Source organism: Stylophora pistillata, chromosome 2 (assembly GCF_964205215.1).
Source record: "Stylophora pistillata chromosome 2, jaStyPist1.2, whole genome shotgun sequence".
Lineage (NCBI taxonomy): Eukaryota > Metazoa > Cnidaria > Anthozoa > Scleractinia > Pocilloporidae > Stylophora > Stylophora pistillata.
The window spans coordinates 17,296,126-17,318,016 of NC_142520.1; the positions used below are offsets into that span (position 1 = coordinate 17,296,126).

At 37.8% G+C, this 21,891-nt stretch overlaps 1 protein-coding gene and 1 pseudogene across 1 annotated transcript; one reads left to right on the top strand and one right to left on the bottom strand.

Moving 5' to 3' along the window:
- Nucleotides 1-3,455: 3,455 nt before the first annotated feature.
- On the bottom strand, nt 3,456-20,439 carry LOC148737460 (leucine-rich repeat and transmembrane domain-containing protein 2-like). The gene is made up of 5 exons (XM_088747269.1): nt 20,098-20,439; nt 15,836-15,901; nt 15,030-15,089; nt 14,039-14,159; nt 3,456-4,381 (listed from the first exon to the last, which is right to left on the bottom strand). The coding sequence occupies exons 2-5, from the start codon at nt 15,879-15,881 to the stop codon at nt 4,306-4,308; spliced, it is 303 nt and encodes a 100-aa protein (XP_088603395.1). The 5' UTR covers nt 15,882-15,901; nt 20,098-20,439; the 3' UTR covers nt 3,456-4,305.
- Nucleotides 6,209-7,972, top strand: LOC148737461 (uncharacterized; annotated as a pseudogene).
- Nucleotides 20,440-21,891: the final 1,452 nt, after the last annotated feature.

Consider the following 21,891-nt stretch of genomic DNA (forward strand, 5'->3'; position numbering starts at 1 on the left):
AAAAGAGCTGAGCTGTTTTTTCCTTTTTTTTTTTATTTCATCGATCGTGCAAAGAAGAATAAACAGAGCTGAGGAAGACTGAAACATAGACATAGAATACTGAACTACATAGAATATTCTTGACCTGATAAACCTTAGGGTTAGGGATAAGGTTAGGGTTAGGGTTCTAGGATTAGAGTTAGGGTTAGGGTTTAGGGTTTAAAGTTAAGGTTTAGTTAGCGATTGGACTGGGTTCAGGTTTAGGCCGTTACTCTTATGGTTAGGGTTAGGGATAGGGTTACATGAAACAAGCGAGTGAGTAGGGGGGTATAAATCTGCCAAGGGGAAGGGGGTCCATATTCGTTAGTGGATATGGACTGGGGGTCCAAATTCAACTTCAAACTTCTGAAATGTGGTTTAACACTAATAGCCATTTTTTTTTTCAAAGAGCATTTGAAGTAGCCTTGCAAATGTTCCTAATTTTCTCAATCTATTTAATTCCATTTTAAATGACCTTCACAAGTTTTCTATGAGAACGTTAAGTTTGTAGGGATGAAGTTTTCCCTAAACCAATACATTTCCCAGTTTAAGTGTTGATACAGCTTTTTTGTGATGTATAACCTAAGCTGATTGTCTTTTACTGTGAAAAACGGGTAATCAGTAATGAGTAATCACAAAGGAAAGTTAAAATGTGAGAGAGAAATTGAAGATATGTAGACAATGAATGGCACGGGGTGTTAAACCAGATGAAGGAGAGAGATATATACATAAGGGCTAGGGAGAGGGGAGAGAGGTCCAAAGGTTGCATTTTACTTACACCTCACCTCCCTCCACCCCTCCCCCTCAATTTTCCAACCTAAATGCTTCTGTTTGTAGCTGATAGATTGTTGCCCTGATCTTCTGGTATTCTCACAAATGCGATATTCATTACACGCGTTCCTTGAACAAATATAAAAGTCAGCGACAAAGTCCAGAAAATAAAGTGCACTTGAAAAAGTTGTATTATTTTCTCAGGTACTGATATGAGATGCTAAAATATGCAAGTTATCAAACTCGGCTACCCAGTCTACGAACTCATATTTTCTTTTTGGTTTGACATCTAAAGGACCTGGATAGGATAGAAAGCTGTAGTCGATTTTTTTCTTTGGCTTTCTTTTTCTTTTTCGTCTAGTTCTGAAAAATCTGGACTCTTTACAAATGTTTTTTCTCCCACTCTCATTACCCGTTGTGGTAATAATAATAATAATGATAATAATAATAATAATTTCTATTTATATAGCGCTCATATCCTGAGCTCATGGCGCTTTAGAACACTGTGCGGGGGACTTTACCAGACTGCTAAGCAGTTTACAATCGATTAAAGGTAAATCTAACAACTAATCTCTCCTCGCAATTCCCAGTAAACAGGCCAGACCACATCACAGTAATCTCGTGAGTGGGTTTCTTAACGTCCCCTGCCTAACCAAATTAACTAATTAATAGATGCAGGAGACGAGACCTACGGTTTATTCGTCCTTATCCGAGAAGACTAGAATGTCTATCCATTTATTGATATTATAGAAAGGTAGCACATTCTCCTCAGTTCTTTTAAGACCTTGAGTGTTGGTCCGGCCGGGGCTTGAACCCTCGACCTCCCGCACAACAGTCCGGCGCTCAACCAATTGAGCTAACCGGGAGGCGGTTTCATTATCTCTTGGTAATATAAAGAGGCCTTACATTTCACACTATCGCGTACTGCAATCCTCGTATTGAGCCAGGAAGCGCTGACTAGAGGATAAGGGGTGGGTAAATTAACAAGGAATGTCTGGAGTTGGAAAATGTCGTAATAATCGCATAAAATGTCTAAATAGATTGTTGAAGATTACAGAAATCCTGTTCATTTCTTCAGGCACATATTCACATTCTACATTCAGCCCTATATTGCAAGGTATAAACAAGAAATACGACCTGTATATTGTGCTTGAAATTAAAGAATTTTTCGAAGGTTGTATAAAGCAAACTTTGCATATTGTAGTAAAGTCCAGTCTTTGGGGTTTTGATCTCTCAAGGGTGGATGAGTTTAGTTATTCGTACGCAGAGCTGTCTACAACGGAATAAAGCGTTACTAATAGCATAAAGAATTACTAATAGCATGAAAAGATGATCTTCGTCGCTTTTTTTCCTGCTTCATGGAAACGCTAGTGTATAGCTAGTTCAACCGAAAGTGTTTCTCTAATTTTCCCGAGCAGGCGAACGATGCTGTACTCACAGAATTACTAATGACGGTAATTATGCAATGAAGCCGTGTTTTTCGTCGTAGCTTTTGTTTTCCTCCTCTATGGAAAAACTTCTGACGAGCTTGCATTCTTTTCCTATAGCTTTTTTTTCCTCAGTACAGGAGCGCTTCATTTTCCAAGTGTTTTACCGCAGAAGTACTAATCGCTAACCTCAAGAAAACACGATGTTTTTCGATTGTTTTCTTGCTCAAGGGAAACCCTAGCGAATTGTACGTTTTTTGATGTCAGGGTATATTTGGACTCTCCGCGGATTTAAACCCTCGGTCCAAATTCGCCAAGCGTCGTTTGTATCATATAGCCCTAACCCTAAAACCCTAATCCTAAACCCTAGACCCTAATCCCAACCCTAAACTCTAGACCTTAATCCTCAGCGCTTTCGCTCAGGTATGTAAGGGATGATGTTTTCACTCAGTTTTTCTGATGGTCCACAGAATATTGACCATGACTGGGTCATTTCCGCCAGGCAGTTGAGTCACTTGCACTGATTATGTCATTTTTGCTAATGGCCACATGTCAGGTTCTGCTGTTTCAGAAAGGAAATGTCATTTGAAATGACTGGGTCATCTGAAACAGTTAGGTCACTGTAACCAATTTGGTCCTTTGAGGCAATTCAGTCATTTGAGGCAGTTGGATCATTCGAGGCAGTTGGCTTTAAATGACTGACTGGGTCATTAGAGGCAGTTGGGTCACTAAAAAAAAAAAGAAAGAGCCATTTACTATAGTAAATGGCTTTTTCTTTACTATCTTATTGAATATTAAGGATTTTTTTATTTGACAGAAAATGAAATTATTTCCTAAAGACAGAGTTCCCAATCGTATGTACATCAGGAGTCGAAATAGCATCCAGTGCAGGTGGAGGGTTCATCGAGATCACCGATGTACTCAGTGTATTTTGGTTTAAAGCCTGCCTTTGCTCAACTTCCTTCTAAAAATGGCTGCTTCAAGATACAACTCCTACTTTATAGAGCAAACAGCATCTCAGTGAGCTATACCACTAGTACCCGAAGTTAATATTTGCATCACATAAAAGACAGCTTTATTGAGAGCTTCGAACTAAGGCTTCTTGTCCCTCTTTGCTTCATAGAATATTCAGGAAATGATTATTTTATTGAAAATCACTTTCTATGATCTTTTCGGATGCACATTACCATAAAGAACAAAGAGTAAAATAACGACGTTAGCTCTGTTCGTTTCACCCGACCCTGATTTGAACTGTTTCAAGATGTCCATACAATGTCGCTTTAACGTCTAAGTTTAAGCGAAGAAGCTTTCTTTTAATGAAGCATTATGCGGTATTTCTCTGGCTTATTGGAAAGTTATCGCAGAAAAACTTGTTAAGGGCGAAATTTACCAGTGCAGTTGACTTGGTAAAGAGACTAATTAGGAAAGAGGGGAGTGGTCTAAAGGAAATGCTTTCCCAGCATTCTTCTCTTTACAACTGTTTTCTTTGATAATGTATGTAACGAACAAAAAATTTTCCTGGTCAAATGCACTTTTTATAGAGAATGTCCTAATTCAAGGGTTAATCAAGCTTTATTGGGATGTAGAAACCATACACTTAAACGCCTGTTTTTTTTTTTGTTTTTTTTTTTCTGGCAAAGAGGGTCAGTTTGGCAAGCATTTTTTGTTAATTTAGGAAAGAAATGAAAGTTACATAGATGAGGACTAACACCCGATGTTGAACCGAAGTAGCTAGAGGTGGGGACAAAGGAAAGGCAACATTTGTACCTTGCAAATGTTTTCATGTGGAGCTAATGTATCGCTGCTGTGATCTGCTGCTATTCTTAACAATACGAGTTGGATTCGAAGCATTCATTACACTTGTATTTTAGAATACTCCAAAATATTCCAGAATATTCCGTTCTTTGCATGGGTAGAGAGTCATAATGGTGCATTTCAGGCACCCCTCCCCCTTCTTCAATTTTTAAGAAATCATAACAATTATTGCTTCTCTTTGTAGCTGATAAATTGTTGCCCTGATCTCCTGGTATTCTCACAAATGCGACATGCATTAGACGCGTTCCTTGCACAAATATAAAAGGCTCCAAACTTACAGCCGCTCCAGCTGGGTATTGTTACTGAAAATGTCTGATGGTAACTTCTTCAACTTGTTGTTATACAAGTTCCTACCAAAAATAAATTAAATGTAGGATCAATTGCATGGTATTCGACAACAAAGTTCAGAAATAAATTATGCTTGGAAAAGTTGTATTTTTTTAACCTACTGTCATAAGGGACTAAAGTATGCACGTTATCAAACTAATACTGTCCAAGAAGTCTTGTTTTCTTTTTGGTTTGACATCTAAAGTCACCGGAGAGGATAAAAAACTATAATCTGGGAATAAACTAAATGAGGCACACTGGGTATGAGGCGCCAAAGTTGGCAAAAATATGAGGCGCCAAAATGGACTAAAATGCCGTTTAGCAATTTTTCTTTCCAATGACATAAATATGCTCTAAACTCAAGATTTTTGTCCTCAGTTTACATATTAGATGCTAACTTAGTGAAATATTTATACTCTTTTTTGCATTTATTTTCTAAACTCTTCAGGACAGGTTAGGTTAAGTTTCAACCAAGTTTTCGCAAGCGAAGGGAGTTGGTCGTGATCAGTCAAGTGTGACGAGGCACTGTTTGTTGAATTTGGCGGAGGCCTTGAGTATTTTCAAGTTTATTGAAGTTAGCAGAGGCCATGAGTATTTTCAAGTTTATCGAAGTTGGTGGAGGCAGCGAGTATTTCTCAATGGTAGTCTGGAAAGTCTGGAATCCTGAATTCCACCGGAATCCCGCCGGAATCCTGCCGGAATTTTTCAACGCCTGTTTTCTTATTTAATACGACTCCGATGGTTTTCCGAAGAGTGTACGAACTCCAAAAATACTCAGATGATTAACCCGAAGATTAGTCCATGGTTTTCGAAGCTACCCGGAGAGCTCTGATATTTTGAAGGATCGTTTTTTCAATTCTTCTTTCTTCTTTTTTCAAGATTTTTCAGAAGAGTGTACGAGCTCCGAATGTGTACTCCGAGGATTAACCGATACATATCTGAGGGTCTCCGAAGTTACCCGGAGATCCTCGAAGAACAATCGAACCCCCAGCTTAATCTTTTTCTATCTATTTTTTAATTTTGTCTTTCGTTTATCTTTAATTATTAACTATCCATTTTTAACAGCCGTGAAACTAAATAATAAACAGCAAATCATTCGTCAAATTATAGGTTAACATGGTCAGCGTCCCTATAATCGAGATCTCGATCATTCATTGCAAGGGTACAAAGAAAATATAACAATGCCTAAGTCAGTCTGCCATTTATTCAATTTCAATTCCGGGAAAGCAGTGCTTAACACAAGTGATAAGCTCTTCCGTTAGAGACAGGCCTTTCTCAGTCCTCCTCAACAGACCTTGCAGGTTTTCTATCGGACTATCGACCGACTATCGACCGACTGTCGACCGACATGTTTGTCGCCATGTCGGTCGCCATGTCGGTCGCCATGTCGGCCGACACTACCTATAGTAACATTGATCCTTCCAGCTTACCTTTTCGAAGAGCGTACAAGCTCCGGATATAGAAAAAGGATATAGAATATAGACATAGATATAAGAATATAGACACAGGAAAAGGAACTTGTCCAGAATCTCTACATTATAGGGCGAGGGCCAAAATAAGAGCGGACGAGGATTTCAAAAAAGAGATCAAAAAAGCAAATCCGTAACAACGCGGAGCAAGAAACAGTAAAGGCGATCATGTGCTTCCATGAACATGAAATCGGTGGTTTTAAGACCAAAATAACGAAAAGAAAACGAGCCAAAACGGCCGGAACACTGAACACTAAGAACTGCAGTACGATCGAATCTGCGCGCGTGGCCCAAGCTGAAAGCAATCAAGACAATGTAACGATCGAGACAGTCAAAAACATAGCTGTTAATCTACAGGAAGAAATCGCTTAGTTGGGCAGTATGATGAAAAGATTAGAAACAGTGGAGAATAAAGAATTTGAAAAGTACACACGTGTATTCTGACTCCCAATACAAACATGGGTCAAAAAACGAATTTCTAAAGTCAAGCGGCTAGCAACTAACAAGCGCAGGGGGCGCAGAGAAGTCAGACGCCAAACACGTTCAATTATCAAAATAGAGGCGAACAAAACGCACATATAAAACCTCTCAAATAAAGAACTTACAAAAGACCAGATTAATTTAATGGCAAAAGGGCTTAAACTCATTCCAACACCCGCTACAAAACAAAAACAGAACTGACAACAACTACTGCGTGACTTTTATGAGTTCGCAAGGAGAATGCGTCTGATTTACATATTCCGAGAGGAGGCAAAAAAGCCCATCCCTGTCACGTCAAATCTGCATGGCTACCACCAATACAAAAATCAGTCGCCCTTGAAAGCTATTTAGAAGAGGTTAAAAGTGACCTTTCAGAAATAGAAATAACAAAGCCAAAAGATCGTTTGCTTCCGGTCGAACGCAAGGCGCTCAGGGCCTTGAAACGCGACTCTGAGATAAACCTCAAAAAGGCCGACAAAGGAACAACAACCGTAGTCATGAACAAACGCGACAAAATTTTTAGAAGGCCAAACTCTACTGGATGAGAAAGATAACTACAGGCCTCTTGCATCACCCATGGTTAAAGAGACGGACCATAAGGTCAGACATCTTATTGCAGACCTCTACAACGGTAATCATATAGACGTAATGACTATAAAATGGCTTTGTCAAACCCCAAATCCGCCTCGAATTCAAGAATTCTACACCCTAACAAAAATACACAAACCTTCCCCGGTCAGCAGACCGATAGTGTTAGGGTGTGATGGTCCTACAGAGAAACTGTCATCATTTGTCGACAAACTCCTTCAGGCGATAGCACAAAAACAAAAGTCGTATCTAAAGGATACTACAGACTTTGTCAATTTCATAGAAAATAGGAAAGTCCCGGAGAACGTAATACTTGTTTCAATGGACGTTACGAGCTTATATACAAATATACCACAAGCAGAGGGAATAGACACTGTATGCAGAGCATGCGAAGTATTCTACAGAAACGGAACTCCTATCCCTACACAACGACTAAAACTAGTGCCTAGGCCAATTCTCCAAGAAAATTCTTTCCTGTTTAATGGAAAGCACTACCTTTAAACACATAGTACGGCCATGGGCACGAAAATGGCAGTCGCCTTTTCTAATATTTTCATGAACAAGGTAGAGACAGAAATCCTTGACAAAAGCCTTTTGAAACCGTTTGTTTGGAAACGTTATACATAGACGACATCTCGCTAAGGAGTACAAACAAAGCAACAATAGAGCGTTTCATCGAAAAAGCAAACAATCATCATTCAACAATAAAATTTACGCCTGAAATTTCCGATAAGGAAACAACATTCCTGAACACCTACCTCTACAAAGGCGAACGATTCGAAAAAGACGCAATCCTTGATGTGCGTACTCATTTTAAACAAACTTAGACATTTCAGTATACACATTATAGTTCCTGTCACCCACGAGGAGTTAAAAAAGGCTTCATAAAAGGGGAGGCCCCTAGACTTCTCAGTACAAACTCCTCACAAACAATATTTATGGAGAAAATTGCAAATTTCAAAGCGCATTTGCTAAAGAGAGGCTACCCAGAGGACCTCATTAACACAACTCTCTCAGAGGTGTGTTTCAAAAAACAAGAAACTAGCTCTTCAACAGAAACAGAAGACGAACCAATGAATATTGCCTTTTGTTACATGATACCAACCATCAGGGCAAAACCTAAAGTAAATTCTCATGAGAAACTGGCATTTAATAGAAACACAATCACTACTGAGCGAAATATGAAAAAAATCTGCCCCTCGTATCTTACAAAAGAGGACGGTCGCTCAAAGGCCAAACTTTGAATAGGCTATTCTAAACGCGCGCTGGGGAGTCGTGTAGGCCTGTCGACCCCATTTTACATTGATACATAATTGGGTAGGCTGCGTTGGAAACTAGTAGTTACAATTGTGATTGCGTTACGCGAAAATACCATATTCGTTGATTTTGGTTCAAATTGCAATGAACGTGATCGGAAAGAGTGACGTAGCTACTAGAACTCGGGGTTAAAAAACAAGCCTTCAAAAATTCAGGGCTCTGCGGGTAACCTTCGAATCCGGAAACCATCCGGAAACCATCGAATAATATCCGGGTAACCTCGGATACCTTCGGATAGTTGTCGGTTAATCCTCGAAGTACACTCGTACACTTTTCCAAAAAGACTTGAAAAAAGAAAAAAAGAAGAATTATTCACTCCTTCATTAGTAGCCGAATAGACTACTAATACTGTAATATTACTACTATTACTACTGTAATAGTCTATTATACGGCGTGTCCAAGTGCCATATTGACAAATTGCAGAGAAATCAAAACGCAGCCGCCAGACTTGTTGTTGTGCAGGGCAAATTTTGCCACATTACACCGGTACTCCATCAGCTGCATTGGCTTCCTGTCTCATTTCGTATTCATTTTAAGGTTCTGCTTTTAACTTTCAAAGCCATTCGCAAATCCGCACCGTCCTATATCGATGATCTTTTCAAAATGAAGCCTTTAAATTCAAGATATGGACTGCGTTCTAATGACGGAATACTACTGTCTTACCCGAACTTAAAAACTTTCAAAAACCCTAGGCGACCGTGCTTTCGTTGCTTCGGCGCCGAAACTCTGGAATGATTAACCTTCGGAAATTAGAATGGCTAAATCTATCGACACTTTTAAAAAACTCTTAAAGACGCATTTTTTTAGTAAGGGTTTTTATTCTTAGTTAGCTCAGCTTTTAACATTTTATACTACACATGATGTAACTGGTATCTATTACAAAGCATTGTTGTAATGATGCAATTAGTATTTATTTTACGCATTGTTGTAATGATGTAATTAGTATTTATTCCATGCATTGTTGTAATGCGCAGTTGATCATCCCGTCATGGAAACTGCGCAATATAAATTCACAATTTTATTTATTTATTAATTTTAATTGAAAAAAACAAGCCTTCAAAAATTCAGGGCTCTCTGGGTAACTTCGGAAACCATCGAATAATCTTCGGGTTAATCATCTGAGTATTTTCGGAGCTCATATACTCTTCGGAAAATCATCGGAGTCGTTTTGGACATGACAGGACGCAAAATGCGTGCACAGTAAGTACCTTCCGTTGTCCTCATACAAAGCCTTAGAAAAGTTTTGTAAGGCTTTGTATGGGGCGACGGGAGGTACTTACAGTGCACACATTTTCTGTCCTGTCATGAAAAACAAAAACAGACGTTGAAAAATTCCGGCGGGATTAATTCCGGGTTTAATTTCCAGACTACCTTTCACAAGTTTATTGAAGTTGGCGGAGGCCATGTGTATTTTCAAGTTGATCGAGGTTGGCGGAGGCCGTGGAAGTTTACTGAGTTACGGGCTAGTGAAAAGTTCATCAAGTGAAAACTACGTTCAGTTTGAAATAAATCTTCTTGTTGCTGTTCCGATAACCCTGCGTTCTGTTTTGACTGCAAATCACCTGTCACTCAAACATCGAACTCGTAACAGATTCCAAATTCCTCTCTTCGTCTTCTAAGAGTTCTCTCATGATCAGAAGTGCCCAGTAATTTAGCAATGCTAGCCCAGCGAAGGTGATCTTTTTCGCCACTGCTGCTCACTGGGCATTGGCATTCACAAGAACAGGCACTCTCTGTATTTAAACCTTTGAGTCTCGGTCAAAGATGTGTTCGTATATCGTCTAAAATACTCGTCAGGCCAACAACTGAACTATTTGCAGCGCTGTTAGTGGGTACACTCTGATGAAGATCGCCAAACGTTGTACAGATCTCGGTCATTCGATCAACAGCGTTTTCTAAGTGGTCCAGGTTTGCATTCTGGGGCTCCCATTGTTGACTGAAGCTAGCAATTTGACCGAGAACTGCTTGAGTATTTTGTAAGAATATCTCTAGCTATCTCTATGTCGCCTCTTCCTCGACGGTATAAAGGCATATCGTAGCTTTTCTAGATAGTCTTCAATTCATAGCTTGAAAATTAGCGCAAAAAGGGGGAAATGTCAATTACATCGGCGTCCGTGATACCCTTGCCCAACACCGCTTTGTGTAGCATACATTTGCATGTTAATTAGAAGCGTGGTTGAATTACCACGAAACAATTTAACTGAGAATAATTCGTATACTATTTACAACGTATTTTTTGCAATTACCATGTATTTTCTGACTGAGAATAAGATAATTTATCATTCTTATGAGCAAAGTTTTTTTCAAACTTGGTATGAAAAGAACATTATTAGAATACTTTATTTTTTGAAATAGAATGTAATAAGAACATTAGAACATCTAAAACATTTTAATTAGAATAATTTTTCTGTACTTGTAACGCATTTTCTTTGCAATTAGAATGCAACTAAAGAGTTAAGAAAATAAAGGCGAACAAGAGCATAAATATTTCACTAAGTTAGTATCTAATATGTAAACTGAGGACAAAAATCTTCAGTTTAGAACATATTTATGTAATTGGAAAGAAAAATTGCGAAACGGCATTTTTGTCCATTTCGGCGCCTCATACACTGTTTTTTTTTTATCAATTTATTTATATAAACATATATTTTTAGATATATTCTTTTGAAATACTTTTTCTTCCTCCTTTCATCACCTATCATCCTAATATTACAATCTCTTGGTAATATAATGAGCTTTACATTATACATTGTCATGTACTGTGGTTTTCGTAAAAAGCCGGGGGACACTGACAAGTTGATAAGGGTTGGGTAATTTAACAAGAAATGTTGGAATAATCACATAAAATGTCTTTATCTTTATATATTGTTGAAGACGAAAGAGACCTGTTCCTTTGTGCAGGCACATATTCACATGCTACGTTCAGGCCTATATCTTAGGTAGTGACAGGAAATACAATCTGTATTATATTTTGCTTGAAAGAATTAGTCGAAAGTTGTATAAGGCAGGCTTTGCATATTTTATTTTACCGCCACGAAAGGGACAAGAGGTACTTTATTCCAACGGGTTATTATTCAGACTTAAACGTAACAACAGAACAAGAAGTTCATATTTTCAGAGAGATAAAAGGATCAGCTGCTAGCATACAAAAATTAAAAGCGGTATTACATCGCGTTGTAGCGTACGAAGTTGCCGAAGCTGCCTAATTTTTCATTGTTTTTAGGGCGGGGCAACAACAGCCATTTGGGCGTATTTTGAACTTTTCGATTATTCGGAGGAAAAAAAGTACGATAAAACTTTTTGATATAATCTTCGAAAAAGGTTCATCAAATGCGTCCTTTAGAAAATATAAAACGAATTACGAGATTTTGCAACTGTCGGTGGATTATCGATATTTATGGTCAGTGGCTCTTAAGGTTTCTATTCTCTGCTGGGATCAGGACTTTAATTTGGTCTCCAAACCTCATCATTGAAGTCCTCTGTTTGCTACCGCACAGCAAAGTATTAATTTTTGAATGTGTACAACACCTTTAAGTGAACTTGAAAGTTTAAAAATTGACCAGTATACTTCTTCGGTTGGTATGTAACTCGCACACTCGGAACGAGAAATGAAGGTCACATTATTTAAACCAAATTTTTATCGATGACTTCTTCTGCGCTGTTCCATGACTTGTTCAAAATGTCAACAGCTTGTCGATGAGCTGTAATTCAAACTCACTTAAAGACTCGTTTCTTGGATTTCAAAACTGTTGTATTTCGTGTAAATACTCAGGTTCGGCTGTGTAAATTGCTTAGAGTTGGATTTTTATTCAGCTCCGGTTTTAAAGCGATGCACATTCGTTTGATTTAAGCTGTTTTGGCCGTCGGAAGGATCTTTGAATTCGTTTTACTATTAGAAAAGAACGAGTGAAAAAAAAAATTAAGATACGACAGCATTATGGAAAAAATGTAGACTCTGATCAATCATTCTGGATGAATGGTTAGTTAGAGCCGACGAGGCGTGAACCCTGACGTGTGAAAAGCGCGCGTATGGGAAAAATGGTTTTGATAACCAAAAAATAATAGGCAAATTTCAACATGAATACATTCAGTTACCCTTTTCATAAACGACAGTTGATGGAAATATTACACCTTTTCAAATCAAAAGTTAAGGCTATAATCAGATATGAAGTACAGTCTCTTGCAGGATAATGTACAGGCCGCAGGGATTTGTTCGTGATAAGTGCACCATTTATTCCCTTTGTTTATCAAAAGATATGCTTGTAATTCCTAAACTTCCAACAAAAAAAAATTGTTGACGTCAAATTAGATAAGTAATTTTGATTAAAAATCCAATGTATTACAAATTATTTTGAAAATTTTATTAACATATCAAACTGTTTCCCTACTGCGATGGACATTTGTTTTCGTCGGTTCCAGCCTGGCGCGGCCGCTAGCCCAGATGCCCTCCTGAGCAAATTCTCAAAATGGCGGACAAGCCAAAGAGAGAGATAAGAGAACCAAAGCGATTTTGCAACGAATACTCAGCATACACCCCTGTTAAAAAGGTCACTTCACAGAGAAAAGATACAAAATTATATGATATTGAAGTCACGGAGGTTGACAAACCCAACAAGAGACTGAAAATTCACTACATTGGCTACCGTACACGCTTCGATGAGTGGAGACCCTGCGGGGTTCTGTCCGCGCGTACCGGTTCACAAGAGCCACTACAAAAGACCAAACAATACACAATAGCTAACCGATAACTCCTAAACAAAGAAAGAACAATGGTAATTCCCTTGTGAACCGGTACACCAGGACAGAACCCCCTTCGGGCACGGTGAAGCATCTGAATATTTTCCTTCGAAATTGTATAGATTAGTAGGCTGGAACAAAAATTTATTGGACGACCTTTAGGGTAAAAACAGCAATCTAACCGGAAAAAATGTATTCATTCCGACTCTTTCGAAAAATAACTTTACAAATCTTACTTGTTTATCTCGTAAGTAAACGATGGTGAAGCGCTTTCCGAGTTACCCGATTCTTCTCCCACTACTTTCACGCTTATAAAACAGGAAACGAGCAAAAGGAGGAAGGTGTGGCTGTTTTGACTAGCCATTTGACGAGGTTCAGTGTGCTCCTTGTTCAACAATTTACATATCAAAACAAAGGAAATTTGTTCCTCTCTTTGAGTTTGGCAGTACATTTTCAATTTGCGCTTTCGTAAGAGAGAAATCGCCCAAGATTCCTTGCTCGGTCTTGTTTTGACCACGAACGCCTTCTTAATTTTGACGGACCCGCTCGGGAAAAGGTGAAAATGACGAGGGAAAAACTTTACTTTGTAGTACGAAAATACACAAAATGGAAAGCCATGATATTATAGTTCAATATTTCGGTGGTACATTGTTAACTTTTTATACAGAGAGTCGGCAAGATGATATAACATCCAAAAATCGCACTCGATTTGAGTGGGCCGATGAAGTGGGCGTGGTCACGAAATTCAGTAAGAGACTATTTGTACCCCGTGAGTTTGATATGGCTTATTGACCATTTTGTAATCGTCTACCCCAGACAGCCAAACGACCTGAGTCAGACCTAGCAGTCCATGTTATTTAAACAAAGTTTTATGCGTCAAGAAGGATATCTCATCGCAGCTTTACCCACTGGCAACCCTCGTTTCAACTCGAGTGTTCATTATGATTAGATCTCTCTAGATAGCACTATGCAAAAGTGCCTTAGTCTCCATCCTATTGACAATCAATCACATGTTTACGAGCCTATATTTTGTATTCACATATTTTAAGGGATATTCATTAACAGTAATTGATCCTCTTTTCTACTCACAGCAAGCCTGTGGTGACTGGAATCTTCCATGGGAAGGACACTAACTCTTTTCCAGAGCAATCCACATGCTGCAGGTTTTCTCGTCCCTCCCAAGGACGGCACTCACAAGGGCCTGGGCACTCTAAAGATTAGAAATATGGAAATATGGGTTCCTGAGATGCACATTATGATGATGATGATGATGATGGTGGTGATGATGATGATGATTATTGTTATTACTCTTACTGGGATTTTAAAAATTGGAATATATTGTAACAAATTTTGCATCGCAAAGGGAAAATAGCTTGCTTGAGCAAGAAGATTGCAATTTTAGGAAAATAGCCTACGAAGCAAGACGAACACCACTGATATTTAAATCATCGAAAACAACAAAGAAAAAACAAACAAAAAAAAAAGCAAGGGGATAACTCGTGATGGAGAATAACGGCAAAACTGCATGAAATGCAGAAGATGAACTCGAAAGGCTACATTTTAACCCTTTAACTCCCAAGATCAGATTGCAAATTCTCCCCTCTAGCTGCTACACATTTCCTTGTAAATTGGTGACGAGAATTTGGCGTTAGATCAAAGTAACAGCTCCTTCCAGATTACTTTGAGTATTCTCATCACTTGTTTGCTGGATAATATATGGATATCAAAGGGAGAAGCTACTTGTTAATCAATTCTGGTAGCTAAAGGATTAAATTTCCGAAATCCTTCAAACGCGTTTAAACTTAAAAACTAGCAATACAGAGAGTAAAATCACTTTGGTCTTTAACGTACCGCGTTTATCTAAACCATTCAAAGCAAAATAAAGCAAAACAAGACGAACCGAGATAAAACGGATCGAAATGAAAAAGAGGATTGCGACTGAACGAAATACGTAGCAAATATTTTAAATGTAAACAGACGCGGGACAAAAGGAAAATTTCCAGCCGACACAAAATATACAATATACAAAATAAAACCGAAAAACAAAGCACGTAATATGAGACCAATTAAAAAAACCTACCTGGAGAATTGCCATGGACCCCGTCCCGTCCTTGTGTTCGTTGAGGATGTTTCAACAAAACTGCAACAAGTCAATTATATGTTATAGAAAAATGACCACGTTAGACCTGATCTGATCACTACTCCACAAATCAGAACTTACTGCATCAAATGTACCTTCCTCCGCGGAGCAAGAGGAACATATCTCCTGCCGATCGCGATTTTATTTATTCGGAGTACTTAGAGGATGTGGCCTTATTAAAATTTCATATAGAATTAATCCTAAAATTGAACAATTTCATTGACCAAAAAATGATAAAATGGAAGGTAATTCAAAAGTTAGTTGCCCTTTTAAAGTATCTAGGTCTGTCTGGGCTGGAGTCCCCTATTCTAACCTTAAAATCCGTGACTAAGTTAAGTCTCAAATACGTCATCCCATATCATGTAATTGTTGAGCACTCGAATGAGTCAGTGAAGAAACGCTGGTCATGATCACAATTAAACAACAGACCATTTTTTTTATTTTCAATCGCTCTATGCTCGATTGAATCACCCCAATTTCCATGCCACCTCACCCCCTTTCTTTCCTCTGTTCGTTCCTTCTCACCCCGAGCAAAGGTGGTTGTGTGAGGCAAGAAAGAGGCTTTATCTGGCCTCCCCCGTATCCTTTCCCCTCCCTAGCTGAATGTCACGCATATTATCTCCATTCCCTTCCCCCCTCTACGCAACCCACGTGGCCCCTCTCCCAACCTGTCAACAACAAATTTTAATGTTCGTCCTAATAAGTAACCGCTTTAAACAACAGTTGTGTAAAGCTGCATTGCTTACAGAAAACGAGGATGAAACTCCACTTAGTCATATAAGGTGCCATCATGATGTGTTTCAGTTTGTTTGCTGTGGAAGTAAAGTTAGGGAATTTTATATTTTTTTCTCCGGTTTTAAAACAGAGACTTTTTTGTTTGGGTCGCTTAAAAGTTTTTATACACGAGCTTTTGAGAAAATTTCTTGCGATGTTAATGCATTTGTCTCTATCCTCCTATAAATCATTTACATTTTTTCCGGCGAAGCCGAAAACTAGAAGCTAAAAGAAAGTAAAGAAATGCACTTGTTTTTTGAGCTGGAAAGTTGACTTTTGAAAGTGGTCATTATTTCTCTTTGCTAATAACTAACACATTTGTTTGTCTTTGTTTACTTAAGCATGAATTTATTCTATCATTTGAGTTAAGCAATCCAAAGTTTTGCGAGGACTGTGTTAGTTGCCTTAATACTTGTGATAATGAGAGAATAATGGATGAGGTTTATCGGGGGTCTGGCCCTAATTAGTGCTAGACCTCTCGCAGATCTCTCGCCCGCTCACGAAGCTCAAGGCCTGATACTTTCCCGAGGGCAAAGCGCTGATAATGAGGGCTTACTCGCAAGCTACGTACGTTACTCGTGTTGAGCAAATAACGTCAAAACGTATGTGCTCTATAGAAATGAATCGACTTTTGCTAAAACACGAAAATAAACTAAATAAATAATACTCAGTTATGACTAGAGTTTTGGCCTGTTGTAAAAATCAATCATACACAGCTAAAGATAATCATGTCCTCTTAAAGCAAAAATTGCATCCTTACAACAGGTTAAAAAATGTAAGGAATGGCTGCTTCTTTGATTACCCATGTTCACATCTGTAAGAAATTTAACATTTATAGGTTTTTCAACATATTTAATTTAAGACCGAAATTTTGGGTAGTTTTAAACTTCCGAATAATTTTTGACTGGCGCCTTTTCAATTTTAATTACTTATGTACCGGCCACGAATTTTGTAGGACACATAAATGTAATAACTCAAGTTCGACTTTGTTTATTAATTATGATATTTTAATAACCAAGATATTCAAGTTTAGAGCGAAATCTTGGGTTGGTCTTAATTCCCGAAGAAACTGACGTTTGTGTCTTGCTTATAAATTGCTGCTTAAGGATGTCCAATATTCAAATTAGCCTTAAATATCTTGAATTTATAACGAAACTCACTATCAATATGCCACCGAAAAATTGAAACAATTACACAGGAGGACTCTAAGGGAATAATAAGGAACAACTACTTTTGCTCAAAGAAAAAAAGGTGTTTGCACGTATATTCTCTTTTGTCATGTGACTGACTTTTTCTTCTCTGTGCTGTTCTTGCTTTTTCGTTTCAATTCTGAAAATTTAGATTTTTCTCGTTTGCGAAGCGCAACTTTTTAAATGTTTAATTTTTTTTTTTTTGAAAAAAAGCCTAACCCAAAAATAGGAAAAAAAATAACATAAGATTAATCAAAACAAAATAAGATCCATTTTCGACACAAGTGTTTTCATGAATAGTCATTGAGTGGTGAACGATGCAAAAATATAAACCGCAATAATTAGTGATTCTTTCATTGTCTTTTTTTCTGCAAAGCATGTGGCTATCAAGCTTATTATATATATTTTTTTTGTTTTGGTTTTGTTTTTGAAATTAATCGAGCCTGGGGAAAGAGACTTCTCGTGGACAAAAAGAATAGGAATGAGAAGTACACCTCTTACTAACGGAAAAAAAAGGGGTAAGATATTTGTTATACATGTATATCTGTGTTCAAACAGAGGGAGAAGATTTCAAGTCACGCAACCTTCCAAACTTTTATGTTCCTGCCCTGTTATCATCTCACTTTCAAATTCAAGTTTCAAAAACAAGCTGGCGATTTATATTTCTTAGAGAAATTTACGCTTTGGATGTAAAATACTATTTCCGAATAGACGCCCATTGCGCTGATTATGCCAAGCTAGATTCGATGATCAGAAACCTGATCCATATGTGTTTGTCCAATAATTTCTACACTTTAGGGAGGGGATTCTTGTTGTTGATTCTCGTCAGTGGTTTGCTAATATCAATGTTGCAATATTTATGGAGGGAAGCTAGATTTCGGTCAGAAGCTTTAAGTTTCACTCATCTCACGTCCTTTGATATTAAAACCACGGAGAAATACATAATAAAGTAGACTTTTCTGTGATTTTATAGAAACTAAAGTAACAAGGCGGATCTAATAACAGATTATGTGTTTCGGGGCTAAAATAGTAAAGATTAAATATTGTATTAAGCTTTGTTGGAGTTCAATACCGGCCGGACCAACACTCAGGGTCTTAAGATTAATTGAGAAGAATATGCTTCCTTTCTTTAACATCAAGAAATGGTTAGATATTCTAGTCTTCTCGGATAGGGACGAATAAATGGAGGTCCCGTCTCCTGCAGGGTTGAGGTAGGAGACTCTAATTTCCCACGCACGAGATTACTGTGTGATGGATGTCCTCCCTGGGGTGGGTTGGGTGGGTAGGTGAAATCGCTACGGACTAAACACGGCTGCCAGAGGCGCCTGTCTGATTTCAACCTTAAAAAAAAAACTGTAACTAAACACGTATGTTTTTTAGAGAAATAGAGACCTTTACCTTTACCTTTATCTCTAGCAGCAATGGAGTTATACGCCTCTTGACTTCCGGTATGATTATGCGCGTTTCGAATTCCGTTTTTTTTTTTTTTTTTCCGGGCAGTATTTTTAGGCAGACATCAATTACGACCTCAAGTCTATAAATAACCTGTGGTAGCTGATGTTTCGTCATAAAAATGGTTCACACGCAGCCTAAAAAACGCTTGTACTTAATCTTCATCCTTTGCAAAAAGTAACTGAGAAACTTAAAACGTTTAGTATTCGTTTACATTTGAACTAATCCATGGAACTCTTTTATTTAATAATATTGAATAATATTTTTATTTGATAATACTTAACGGCGTTTTATTCTATCACTTCCGTTATGAATGGCAGGCATATTCTGTTGTATCAAGCATTAAATATTTATACAATTATATCATAGGTAACAAATTACTCCTTGATTTTGACGCGAAATTTCAGCGTTAATTTTTAATTTCACATGTGAAATTATAAAATTGCCATGGTAACATCTCTTGTATCTCGATTAGAGCCAAAATGGCGTCGAGATTTAAGACGGTGACCCTTGAAGAAGTTACGAAATTAAAAGAAGCGGCCGAAAATTTAAATACGCGAAAGAGCACAATTAACTGGTGCGAGTTTTTGAGAAGTGGTGTGACGAAAATAGCCTGGAGAAAAACCTGGAGATGATTCTTCCCGAGCAGTTGGATAAAGTACACGAGCGATATTACGCCTCCGTGTGTAAACAAGACGGAACCGATTACGAGCCTGGGTCCCTGAAAGGGATGCAAGCAGCACTTGACCGCCATTTGAAAGAAAAAAGGTTGTTCTTTTTCAGTTATAAAGGACAGATAATTTTTTATTTTTCAGTATATCTATAGAGGAGAAAGTGTAATTACAAACGAACTGCTTCTCATTTTCCGCCTGGTGTTTTGCGCCTTTTGAGCAGGAAATATAGTGTTGCATTTAGGATGTTTGGAAAATTTCAAAAAATCGAGTCGCATAGTTTGTTTTTTACCGAAAAGTTCTCTTATCCCGCAAATATGTTTTCTTCCTCCACAAACTGACTTCTTGTTTCTGATACAGTTGTCATTTGAATTTCAAATTCTTAGAAACTAACCGCCAATTTTTCCTTTTTTTTCCTTTTGTAGTCATGTTTTTAAATGCAAAACACCAATAAAAAGAAGACGCTCTCACTTAGAATTTTTCTTGAGTCTTACGATCTTATAACTAAATCCCCATGTGCATTTGGACATTTTAACGAGTTGATTGTTGTGCTTGCTTCTGGTCAGTAATTTACGCATCATTGTGGTAATGTTCGCAAAGAAAAATTAAATTTTGATCAACTTTACAGAAGTGCCATGTTGCACTCACTTCGTTATCCTTTGTTCTAAAACTAAGTCGCAGCAAATACATTGTAGAGAAAATAAAACGGATCGTATAACAAACTATACCTTTCAGAGATAAACATTGTAGAAAAAATATTCGGTTAAAATACAAAACAGACACAACATCATCAACAGGATCGACATCTGCAGCGGCAATGAAGTTACACAGAACGAATAAAATATTTTTTACCGCAGGAGGGATAAAATGATTAACTACAAAGGGAAGAAGGGAAAGCAGCAAAGCTACTACATTAAGTACCTGAAAATTGATGGTCCCTTCTCACTTTTACACTTTGCCCGATCGAATTTATCCACGTAAGCAGCAGAAAATTAATCCACAGAAAAGCTAAGGTTTTTACAGCTGTTTTTTAATTGTAGTTTTTAGGAATAAATTCAAAGTTAAGACAAGAATTTCCGTCACGTAATTTGTTAAAGACACGCGTCTAACAAAACTAGAAAAGAGAATTTACTTTATTTTCGAAGGAAGCGCTGATGACTACATGGAAAAATAACTGAAATGACTGGACAAGTGCAAATTAAGACTTTTTGACCCAAATTTGATCCCCAAGGAGCATACTAAAAGATGGCCATTATTCAGCAACCGAAATTTCTATTTTTTTCGCACCAGTACTCAAATTATAAACACAGATTATCCATCATTGACGCACACATTTTCCACATCAAATAGTTCTGTATCATTAAGCTGTTTTTATTTTTTAAAACAGATCACAGAAATAGAAATAAAAGATATTTTCCTATGGTTGAAAATGTTTTCCTATATCAGTCACCCCTTCGATAAAACAAAAAATTGAACCAACGGCGGATTGAGTTTGAATAATTATCATTACCATTATCATTATTATTTACATCACTACCCCTATGTTATTAACTGCAGCGTACCATGTATTCTAAAATGCTTTAAAAATGGCCACATAGGGTCCAAAGCGTAATCTATGTTGATTTATAGGAATTTAACGCTAAAAAAAATTTGATGTCTTAATTAATTCTTGGTTAACTAGAATCATCTTTAAAAAAACAAGAAAAAAATCCCCTCAGTCAAACTTTTACGTTTCGCGCTTTAATTCATCAGTCGCCATCGTGATATGCCTGTCACGCAGGGAAAATAGGCTTCACCAGCGAACCAATAAGAGATAAAAACAAACATTCAAACGCACAAAGAAACAAAAACCTTAAGGGCTTTTTCATACAAAAGGATGCTTTTTTTTAATTCTATAATACTGCCAAGAGCCTCAACAAAAAGTAAAACAGAAAGTAATTCTTGAAGTTAAAAGTGTATTTGTTTACATTTGAATTAATTGATGGAACTTTCCCTTATTTAATACCTGAATTCAATTATCCCTAACAACTTGTTCGTTATAAAACGGTGAGCGACGTTTACTCGACAAGTACACTTTCGGTAAGCCTTTTGGACAAACTGCGTCCTCTTTGTTGAGTATCGCCCTCGGCCAACGACCTCGACCTCGCCATAGGATTAAGCCTAGCGATCCGGCAATTTGTACAAGATCATCATCATTCGAGTTTCCTCCAATTAAACCTGAGCAATATTCGCCACTGCAATGAGAGCTTGCATTCACTCCAGCTTGTTCTTCATGGGTTCCATTGCCTCCCCTGAGAACCCACCACCTGTGCCTAATACACCATATTCTTGTGATCCCTCTCCCCACCACCAAACCCTCCAACTGCTCCTGGCGCGGGACCACCGCTTGACCTCCAAAGCAAACGTAATTTGTCATAATTGTGAGGCAACAGAGTATGCAACAGGATACTTTTCCGAAAAATAGAGGTTCATAGTTGACAAAATTGGGAATATAAAGAAAAATAATAATAGTAACAAATCAATAAAATAATAAAGGCTCTAGTGCAAGCATCTTATTAGGGCGAATTAAGCGTGCAATCGTTTATTAAACTTGCCATATTTTATTTGGAGTTAGAGTCAACGGTGGGGAAAAGAGGTGGGGAATGGGGAAAGGCGAAAAATATTCGTTGCCCCACTGACCTCCCCTCTCTTTTTGACCGCCGCTCGCTCGTCCCC